Source organism: Scomber japonicus, chromosome 16 (genome assembly GCF_027409825.1).
Source record: "Scomber japonicus isolate fScoJap1 chromosome 16, fScoJap1.pri, whole genome shotgun sequence".
Lineage (NCBI taxonomy): Eukaryota > Metazoa > Chordata > Actinopteri > Scombriformes > Scombridae > Scomber > Scomber japonicus.
Window position 1 is genome coordinate 28,389,508 of NC_070593.1, and position 11,560 is coordinate 28,401,067.

General features: G+C 37.2%; 1 protein-coding gene across 1 annotated transcript; it reads right to left on the bottom strand.

Moving 5' to 3' along the window:
- Nucleotides 1-8,074: 8,074 nt before the first annotated feature.
- gsc (goosecoid) lies at nucleotides 8,075-10,984 on the bottom strand. Its single transcript, XM_053335332.1, has 3 exons — nucleotides 10,669-10,984; nucleotides 9,437-9,696; nucleotides 8,075-8,224 (listed from the first exon to the last, which is right to left on the bottom strand). Exons 1-3 carry the CDS (start codon nucleotides 10,982-10,984, stop codon nucleotides 8,075-8,077), a joined length of 726 nt encoding a protein of 241 aa, XP_053191307.1.
- Between the last annotated feature and the right edge of the window lie 576 nt (nucleotides 10,985-11,560).

Here is an 11,560-nt window from a genome sequence, read left to right on the forward strand (position 1 = left end):
AATATGAATCTCACTCTCCTGTTTCTTTTTATATATTTATTTATTTATTTATTTGGCAAAAATCCTGCCGTGCGCTCAAAAATTCCCAACAAGTACAAAATGTCAACTACGCATATTAGTCCTAATTAAAGGTGCACGTCTGGGGATTTGAGCTCTAATTCAATGATAACTGCTGACAGAAATCTTCGGCACAGTGGAGCTATCTTCTTACCAGGACTGTATTCTCCCTGCAGAGAGAATAAAGTGCTCTGAGACTCTACTGGCCGCTCATCAACACGTGTGTAAGCCTAAAGTATATATTAGCACAGTACATTAATATCATTTATATAAATGCTTCTAGGTTTAAAATGTAACACACACATATTGATTGTATTTATAAATATAGAATATCCCTTTAATGCATAGTGGACAGCTATTCAAAAGCAGTTTTCTTATATATGCATGGATTCTGATGGATTCTGATGGATTCTGATGGATTCTGGTGCACAGTGCATCACTCATACACTACCACTTCATCTGTAGTAATGTTTTTGGTTGATTTACGTTATCATAATATAATGTAATGTAATCATATGGGAAAAAACTTTTTTTTCTTGCCTAAAGAGACATAATAAGATAATTCATGCATGGAAGGGTTAAATGTGTGTGTGTATATAATAAGACTTGTTTTTACCGTCAGCCTGGCTCCATCATTATTATGCTTTGCTAACAGCACAGAGATGAACCTTTTGTTGAACCGAGTTTTGCTTCTCTTTAGCCACATAGAGTGTGTTCTGTGTGTGCAGCCTGATACACTCAGGACTCAAAACATATCTCATTTCATACTACTACTACTTATTACTAATAACAATAATAATAATAACAATAGTCTTTATTTAAATAGCATCTTTCATATGGAGGGTGGACTGTAGCTGGAAGTGCTTTACAATAACCCCAATAAATCAAATCAAGCAAATTAAAACAAGTGCAAATACTTCACAATAAAAGCAAGCAAGCAAATGAATAACCAATAAAATAAGCAACAAATAGTAAGAACAGGTACGCTAAGAACAGCACAAGAGAATATGTGAAACATAGAAATCAAACAAAAGAAGGCATAAGAATAATAAAATGTGTAAAAGATAATAGAGCAAAGGAAGAGTGACAGTTCAAAGCAATGTTGAATAAATAGGTTTTCAATTGTCTTTTAAAAATGTTCACAGAGCTTGCATGTGTTATATCCATGAGAAGGGAATTCCATGGTTTTGGTGTATATAGTTAAAAAAGACTGAGCTGCCGATGTTCTTACATGAGTGACAGTTTGTATTTAAACAAGTGACAGCAGAGGATCTAAGAGACCGTGAATGCTTATAAAATGATCAATTAAATCAAATGAGTCATGTAGGCTCATAGATAGATTAAAAGGCTCATAGATAAGTAATAGTAATAGATAATATAAGACTGGGGTGATACATTCTCTCTTTCATGTCTAGTTAAAGCCTGCAAACAGACCTCTGAATTCATTGTATTTTACTGTTCAATTAATCAATCTTTATTTATATAGCGCCAAATCACAGCAAAAGTCATCTCAATGCTCTTTACATATAGAGCAGGTCTAAACTGTACTCTTTCATTTCTTTTATCAGTTGATTGTTTTAGTAAACTGGTGTAGAGAGCATCACAGTCATCTAATCTACTTTAAAAAATACATTAATACACTGCCAAATCATGCAAAAACTAGCTGCCTCCAACCAATTAATACAATTTCTGTTTTGTCACTATTTAATTTGAGAAAGTTGTTCTGCATCCACTTGTTTACTGCAGCCAACAACGTATTAAAGCCTGTGTAAAGTAAGAATAAATATGTGTTCTGAGTTTGACATACCACAGAAAAGTGTGTTGTTAACCACCCTGCCAAATTTGAATGATTAAAAAAATCACCAAATATATGAAATTAGGCTTCAAAGTTGTGTAAAACTCAGCCTCTTTCTCTGCTCCCAAACGCTGTGGGCGTGTCCGCAGAGTTCACTGAAACTGCTAACTCAGCTGCTAGCTCGGCAGCTAACTCAGCTAACTGGCTAACTGTGTAGTAGTAGTAGTGTGTGCTGAATGTATTTATACCTCTACAGCAGCAGAGGCAGGTTTATGCTAACACAGCAGTGATTTTCAGACCCGCCCACTAAATCCTGAACACAGAAGTCTTGAAACACAGTTTGTGAAGCCTAGCTCCACAATTCAAATCTAAATGGTTGAAATGCTTTTTACACCTTTTTTAGAAATACATTTATGACCTATTTAATGTGTTTAGAAGAAAATGTCTGAATTCACTTTACACAGTCTTTAAATGACACAGGGTTTGGTCATTTGGGTCCAATGAAATATACAGCAGTGTGTCATCAGCATAGCTCCGGTAATGAAGCTTATGTTCTCTGATAATAAAGCCTAAAGCAAGCATGTGATAACACCAGAAGCTAACTCATATTGCCTTCATACAAAAAACTATGTATAACTCTGCCAGAGAAGCCAGCCCAGTTCTAAATGTGCTCAATATGAGGCAGCATTTCTATCTAACAGAACTAGAACAGAGAGCTGGTTAGCATCAGGACTGTCTCTGTGCTGTGATTGGTCCTGAACACTGACTCAATCCTCTCTAAAATATTATGTTTGTTCAGAAAATCAGAAATTTGGCTAAAAACAAGCCTTTACTTAAAAACAGTAGATTTGATATGAGCTTATAGTTATTTAACCCTTACACACTGTCATAATTATCTCATCATTCCATAATGAAGCTTTCAGAGACAGAGAGAGGATGAATTATTGACTTTTTATGCTTCTTGTTGATGGAGAACAAAATATTTTCAATGAATTGTATTAAATGTGAATAAAAAGTATTTTTCAGTGGTTGGGTCACATAAGGATGAGTCATCAGATTTCTAGCTAAAAGAGATGTTTTTCTTCCTCTCTCTACTGTAGAAACGGGTCAAATTAGACCCAGAACAGTATGTGAGGGTTAAAACATCACTATCTACAGTTTTATAACTGCAACTCTGAAGGATTCTGGCAAGGATCCAGTTTTAAAGAGACATGTTAATGATCTCTGTGACAGAGCGGGTCAACACAGCACATAAAGGACTTTACTTCACACGTTTATATAGTTCCTGATGAGAAATGATGGTTGAATTTGGACACATTTGCAATTTTCACCAGGTCGATTGATGTTGTTGTCAGCATTTATGACGTGAGCTGCTCTTATGGAGCTCATTTTTACACATTCTTCACATGGAAGATATTTGGTTGAGGATTTCATTGACAGCGGCGAGCTTGAGGAACTAGTTGTTACTCTCTGAACTATCTTGGAGAAATGAGCTCTGGTAGAAGCAGAGTGCATTTCCATTGAGTCGAGGATACAGAAGTGTTTATTTTTTTGTCTGCTTGAAGAACCCCAGACGACATATGGCCCTTCACCCCCCCCCCCCCTCCCCCCCCCCACACCCCTCCGTAAGCATATATGTAACTTATGTAATTAAAGCAATTTAGAGAACATGATTTATTCTCAAGTCCATAGAAAATAATACACATTTATTTAATTGAAAAATGCAGCTCTTTCATATAAACGATCTATACATTATAAATATAGCTACAGAGTGGGTTGATTATATAGACTCTTGTAGACTGTGGTGGTTCTGGCTAAAGATGAGCTGTAGCACAGTGTTTGCTGCAGTGTGGGTTGCAGAGTGTGCCGTGCAGTCAGCTGTGATTAGGAGAAAAGATGAGCTTGCCAGGCTGCATGTCTGCACCGCCGCCGTATTAAACGCACTGAAGGGAAGAGTTACAACTGCTGCTCAACACTCCTCTTGTCATCATCATCAGCGCTGTGCTGTGATTCACAGTGCAGCAGACTAAGCCATCACACATGAACATAGGTCATCAGCTTTCCTCAGTGCACTGCTGAGGTTAGACCTGAAAAAGCTCAACTTCACAGCCAGGGTGCATTGTAATAGATTTTCTTTTTTTTTCTTTTCTTTTTTTTTTTACATTTGACACATTTTCACTTTTTGTGTGTTAATTTAAACACATACAGATCTGACATTGTTGAACCTTAATAAATGAATCATATCACAAGTGAATTTACATATTTCTTTAACCCTCACATACTGCCCATAATCTGACTCATAATTAGTCTCTACACCAATTCACATTCATAAATTCCCCATCAGTCATTAATAAATAGTCGATTCATGTTTAATGAAGCTGTCAGAGAGCAAACTGTAGTATTTATTTATGGTCAAGGAGAACATTTTATAAGATATGAAGAATACAACAGAATTGTGTGATAAACACATTTGCATATACAAAAAATGTTCATCAGTTGCACAATTTTTTTTTTCAAATCATTTTATTTCCATTTTTGTATATTTTTTAACATAATATGTATATGGTGTTTTTACAGCTCTCAAATGTAAAAATGGGTCAAATGTGACCCTGAACAGTATGTAAGGGTTAATATGATAAACAATGTCCAGCCCAATGGACATGAGCTCTAATGATGATTTTATAAGGTCTGCCATCATATTTCACTTACACAGCTACCACAGTTATTGAGTATAGTAATAGGACAATAGCAAACATGTCTAATACATTTAGGGTTATGTATGGAAGTTCATTCATGACTAAACAGTGGATTGGAAAAAAAACAACAGCCAAATAAATAAATAATAATCTTTTGATAAGTCCACTGGGTATGACTTTCTCACATCACATGCTTTAGAAAGAGTCTGGAGTCGTAACACATGGTTTGATTAATTGCTAACAAATCATTTACTAAAGCTTTATAGTCATATCAGGCATTAATAATGTTTTGATAAGCATGAGTTTTATGTTTCCAGATTGTTTCTGCAGTCTGCTCTATGATGACATCATCGGCTCTTTAGTTAACCAGGATGAGCCTCTGATCAACCTTCTTTGTAAAAGACACCAAATCTGTTTATGAACATATTAACATTTACTGCTTTAAAGCTCTATAATAAATGACATTTTGTAATAACAGTGTAAATTCCACACAGGTATTGAAATATTAATACAAAATACTTGAATAGAATTATTCAGATCATATTGAGTTTCAGAGGACACATAAATAGAACGGTTAAAGAACATTCTGAACTCATTAACATTTATAAGCAAGTGTCATAATAGAGGAGGATATAAACCAATCAGAGAGATTTTCACAACCTGCTACTAGTTCTTATAAATGTCTTTTAACTGTAAATCATTAATGAACAATAATGAAGCTACCAATCCCTGCTTTATTTAAAAGTGGCTGATGAAGACCATTAGATGCTCTTGAAAGGTCCAGAAAAGCTAGTACGGGGACAGTAAAATGTGTTTGAAGGATATCAGAATAAATGTCTGCAAAATAAAATACAAACATACCGCTAAAATGACTTCTTCAATTTATTTTGTAATTTCAAAATAAAACCAACATGTGTATAGTTCACATGGTTAAAACGTATAGCATTACTAGGAAAAGCTATTCTAACCCTGAGAACATTTTACACTGTCTCAGTTGTTTGGACTCATGGAGACAGGAGAGAGAGGAAAACGTGTGGAATATAATTCTTCTGAATGGATAAATCCAGGTCTGACAGGGTTAACACAAACACTGACTGTACACATATAATACTAGATCATATTATGATTCCAATCAGGAAATATCTGATCACACAACAGCTAACAAAACTATACGTGGTGCCAAATCTCAGCACTTGACAGTTTTCAACACTTTCAATTCAGCTGCTGCTCAAAAACAAAATCCCTCCTATGACCTGAATACACACACACACACACACACACACACACACACACACACACACACACACACACGCAGAGAGAGAGAGAGAGAGAGAGAGAGAGAGAGAGAGAGAGAGAGAGAGAGAGAGAGAGGGAGAGAGAGAGAGAGAGAGAGAGAGAGAGAGAGAGAGAGAGAGAATGTATTTACTTATTTGCTTTATAATGCTTTCATACAGTAAATCTTTATTTTGAAGTCAGAGTGTTTCCTGATCAATGACGGCTGGACCACCCCGACCCAAATTGACACACACACACACACACACACACACACACACACACACACACACACACACACACACACACACACTTAATATACGTTATATATTATAGCCCCGTTTTCTTCTCCATCGCAGGCTAATTCATACTGTGAAGTCATTTCTCTCATTTGTGGACATTTTAAAAATCTGTATCTCTGTTGTCGTGTGCAGTGAGATGAGAACAATTGAAATTGCTAGTGTAGATAGAAGGTCATTTTACACTTTGGTTTTGAGAGCGCACTGATACTATAATAAAAGCTGTATACCTAAACTTCTGTATTATCCCTCAAAGAATTATAATATTGTGGTTTTTAATGTAGCTTCACGTTAGACTCTAAACTCTCCTTTCCTGGTTTTTTCCCACACTGACAGAAATAACATAGTGGAGGAAATATTGAATTCTCCTCATTTGTCTTGGCATGCAAATAGTTAAACATATAAATACTAAAGATGTGTGAAATATCAGCTGTAGCTGCTTCACTACAAAAGAGAAAAAGTGATGGAGGAACATCATTCAGAATGTAATCATTTTCTGGAATATTTAATGCTGAATGGTGATTTTACAGATGTTTAAAAGGTAAATTATGAGGCTTGGTTTGGTTTTTAAAAAGATAGTTCAAATGACAAAGAATAAGCTGGTGATCATCCATTTATAGTCAAGGTATCCGTTCCTCTCCACGTAAAATGAGTCAATGTCAGTTAGGTCTTTGCTGATCTGGTATTTTTGTTATTTATTTTGTCTCATTTTTAGATTAAATAAGCAGTTTATAAGACATCGCGTTTGTCCTCTGGTGGTACATTCCTATTTTATGTTAGTATTTATTCCGCTTCACACATTAAATAAAGTCATCTAAATTATAATCAACAGAAAAATAGAAATAACTGACCCAGACACCCAAAAAATAAAGTCTCATTAATTTTGAATGATTGATATTTGTGTGTATTTTTACATATATTTGACTTCATTAACTGTTCTTTAAATAAGTTCTCTAACTTTGCATGAAGCTCTGAACGCTGCGTCTTCACTGCAGAAACGTTTTGGTAGGAAAATGCTGAATGCTATTTTCTTTTTCTTTTTTTATTGTTGGCCTAAAGATTTCAAACAGATGGAATCAGCCTATAAAATGTCTAACACTGTGTAGTTGATTCAGTAAAAGAATGTGACTGGCTGCTAAACCCGCCAAATGTAAAGAAGAGAAGACGCAGAGTGTCGCCTGGTTAGAAGCAGCTTTTAATGAGTAAGAAAGTCACAGTTAAAGCTTACACTTGTCCCTGTAATCTGCTGACAACTTCTCTTTTATTGTGATTAAAATGTAGAAATTACAAGCTTGGGCTACTTTTAAAAATCACGCGCCTTCAAGTTGTTCTTCACTTTCCATTTTAAAGCGCACAGCTGGGTAAAACATCTGCATCCATCTAGTTCAAAATGACTTAAAAACCAAATATGATCATAACATCTCCACCTCCAAGAAAAGAAATGAAGTCAGACAACATGTTGAAGATGTTTCATTTATATTTTAATGTATACTCGTTGTACTTTTAAGTAGGTTTTCTTATTTTTTGCAAAATAACATAAGAAGTCAGCAGCTCAGCCTGAACATCTGTACAGACTCCACATGTTCCCCTGCTGCTGCTGCTGCTGCTGCTGAGCGCAGTGAATAATGTTACTACGGAAAAATACCAGAATTACAACATTCAATATCCATAAAAATGTCACATATAGCATTACGATATATTCAGACATGTCAGTTATCCACCGGACATCACGTGTCCTGGCGTGCGTAACATTACAAAACAACTTAAATTAAATATAAATAGCGGACACTGAATCAATAATAAAATGTAGATATGTACAACTGTGCAACATGGCAACACGTCTCATCATCATCATCATCATCACCATCACACCGAGTCCACTGTATGTACACGCACACACACGCACACACACACACACACGCACACACACACGGGGCCGTGTCAGGTCGCTTTTATCAGCTGTCAGAGTCCACCTCGCTTTTACTCTCTTCGGTTTTCTCCGCGGACTCTTTGGTCGTTTTGTTCCATTTCTGAGAGCTGACTGATTCCTCTGATGAAGATCTTTTCTGCCTCCTCCACTTCGCGCGTCTGTTTTTGAACCAAACCTATACATGATAATAAAAAAGCACAGTTTTAATATCTACGTTGTTTGTTTGTTTTTTTTTGTTGTTATTTCTAACAGATCACATGTATCCCGGTTTAAACGCATAGAGCGGGACAGATGTTCAGTCATGGCATTTTACTAGATATCAACACAGTTAATCACGTGGGTGTGTAATGCCACATCTTTCCCGCGACTTTTTGTTTTAATTCAGTAATTTATTAAACGCGCAGAACTTGTTTCATGATGTTTTTTTTGTCTTCCTTCACGTCTTCTCTTTGTGTACAGTGTTGTTCAAATATAATAAACGCTGCTTGTTGAAATGTTTGCCTTCATATTTGTTTCCTCTCCTCTCTGCAGCGCGCCACATTTAATATCTTCATTCACAAACTAACTCAAATAATACAAACGTAATATCTGACGTCATCCATTTATTGTACTGATTTAGTTTTGTCTGTCAAAGCACTTTGTAAACTTTGTTTTTAAAGGTGCTATATAAATAAAGTTATTATTATATTATGATTATTATTATTATTATCGGACTTTTAATTCGGTTCAATTCTCGCGCAATGTCTAATATTCCGTTACATTTTCTTATTCTATTTTGAAATTTCACCTAGTTCAAATGTGGCGTGCTTTTCAGATACATATTCATTTAAGATATGCTAATTAATTCACACTGAGAAGGCTAATGAAAACAAAAAAACAACCCAAACTGTAACGTCACACGCTTTATAGTAATACATTTGTTGTATTACTATAAAGCGTGGCCTATGTGTTAGTGTTAAACTTACAGTATATATGATGTTTATTTAAATATTTTAAAGTAACTGATATATTGACATGTTGTCGTTTTTATTTGTATTGCATGAACTTGAAAGACCGTTGAATTATTAAAAGCAAAAATGCAAAAAAAAAAAAAAGAAGAAAAAAAACGCTAATTAAAAATGATACAGGCCCATATGTGATCAAATGTCCAGAGATCAGCAACTACAATAATGGGTATAATCATAATAATAACAATAATAATAATAAATTAGATGAGTAAATTCAGGTGAAAGGAGTGTTGTGTTTAGTTTCTACTCATAAAATAAGAACTTATTTATGAAGGGAAGAAATTCAAATAAAGTGTTGGCTCAATCAGTGGAGTGAGTAGTTATAAATAGCAGGAGGAAGCTGGACTCTGAGAAGTCTATTAAAAAAATGCAGCTCTGACCTCGACCTTCTCCTCCCGGAGGTGGACTTTGCGGGCTAGCTGCTCCCGGGTGCCGACGTCTGGGTACTTGGTCTCCTGGAAGAGGCCTTCCAGAGCCTCCAGTTGCTCGTCGGTAAAGATGGTGCGGTGTCTCCGCTTCCTGCGGCAGTGCAGTTGGTTGAGGAGTTGCAGCTCGGTCCTCGACAGGCCGCCCATGTTCATATAGGACATCATCTGGTGCGGGACCGGAGAGATCAGCACCGAGCCCGGGCTGTCGTATCCTGCAGGTGGGAGGGACGGAGAAACACACTTTGGTGAGTTCAAAACAATCGAAGTGCCGCAGCCTACATATACATAGACTATAAACAGAGCCCACGGGAAGCTTAATTGGAAACTCTGGCTTCAGTTGTGTACATACAGATTACAGCCGATGCGTAAAATAACTGAACATTGGAAACTTTGGTAGAAGTGTTGGTTTTGTTTGCTTGGGAAGATTTGACTTGATGTTTAAAAACATAAAGAGCCTTGTTACAATCTTAAACTATGTAAAGATACATACAGTGGGCTAGTTTATCTCCTGCGGGAATCATAAACAGTCTTTAAGTGCACATAACAAGCAGGTTTCACTTTATGTGCAAAGATTTGGAAACAGATTAGTGCCATTTATCCTGGATGCTAAAACCGCAACAGCACTTATACCATCAGACTGTAAGGCCTAATAAAAAGATAAAGAAATCACACTTCATGCATCAGACACGACATGTGAATGTTTCAAGTGTTGTGATAAATAACATTTATGAGTGTTTGTCATATAAACGTGCAGATTTCAGTTTGCGCATAAATACACTTAGACGTTTTTTACGCAAGAAATTTGAAAGATATTTTCTTTGCGAGCATCATTGTTTAGAAAAGACAAAGCTAAATTCTTCAGCAAAACATCATGCATCATGGTTTCTACTCATTGGTCTATAAACACTGTCAGTACCGCACTTTAAATACAGCATTAGGCTACATTCAAACGTTTCGGTCAAAATTAGTTCTGGTACATCAAATTAAAAACTGCTTATTGAGCTGCTTTAATGTCACTTTTAGTCTGTTTAATAATACTGTTTTTTTTTGGGGGGGGGGGGGTTGCACAAATGTTTAAAACAAAACTGCGCTGATAATTTGAACCCTCTGTTATTATCCGCCCATAGTATAAAAAAAGTGAAGACAGTTAAAGTATGTAGAGAGCGGGAGTTTCTGCGTCTTACCTGCCGGGATACAGGGACACTGCTGCGGGCTGAGGCCGGGCACTGAGCCGCAGCACGGCGGCCCTCCTCCTGTTCCCTGGACGTGCAGCTGTCCGTAGTAGTAGCCGTTATATCCTATCCTGGTCCCGTTCACAGACTGAACCCCGGGGGGAGTGGGCCCGCATGTGGCCGTGTACAGTCCGTTGTAGTCGGTGTAGATAGAGTCCGTGAGGCCGGCGGACAGCACCACCGGGCCGCTCCGGTGCAGCAGCAGTGGCTCCTTACAGCTCGGCCGGCCGGACAGGATGCTGTCTATGCTGAACATCCCGGCGGGCATCACACCGGTGCAATACGGCTGGTAGTCAGGGAAACGAAAAGCTCGGAAAAGAGAAAACTGTTGGATAAAAAAAGCAAGTTTCCTGGACTGAAAGATTTCCAGACTCCGTGGAAAAAGTTTCCTAAAACTGCGTCATGATGACTCTGGAGGGTACTTTGCTTCTCTCGCATGCGCGGCTCCGCGAGCTTGTGTCGTGGATGTGGACTGGTGGTTTTAATGGGACCAGCTGAGAGCACGGCTGCTTTTATACCCTGCTGACGTCACGGCCGAGCGGGGCTGCTCTGAGATCAGCTGCAGATCGCGGCGTGAACGGCCACAGATCTGTGTATTGAGAATTAATTCAATTAAGATAATCCGCACTGTTTGCAGACTTTTGGAAACTGTTGCTGGTCAGAGAAGCGCTTCATACAGAGTAATCCGATTATTTCCTTGTCAGTGAAGGCATCATAATCTATAGAACACATTGATATGAGTGTTTACTGTGAGGAGGCGGGAGGGCCTTCCATCACTTCATCAAATTAGACAACCAAACTCACGGAACCTAAAGAGAATAATTTTATATTTATTTAAAATACA

Coding starts and splice junctions, on each gene's coding strand:
- gsc (XM_053335332.1), bottom strand. CDS start 10,984: ATGCCCGCCGGGATGTTCAGCATAGACAGCATCCTGTCCGGCCGGCCG. Junction 9,697..10,668: donor GTGTCCCTGTATCCCGGCAG/GTAAGACGCAGA, acceptor TCCCACCTGCAG/GATACGACAGCCCGGGCTCG. Junction 8,225..9,436: donor TCCGGGAGGAGAAGGTCGAG/GTCAGAGCTGCA, acceptor TATCATGTATAG/GTTTGGTTCAAAAACAGACG.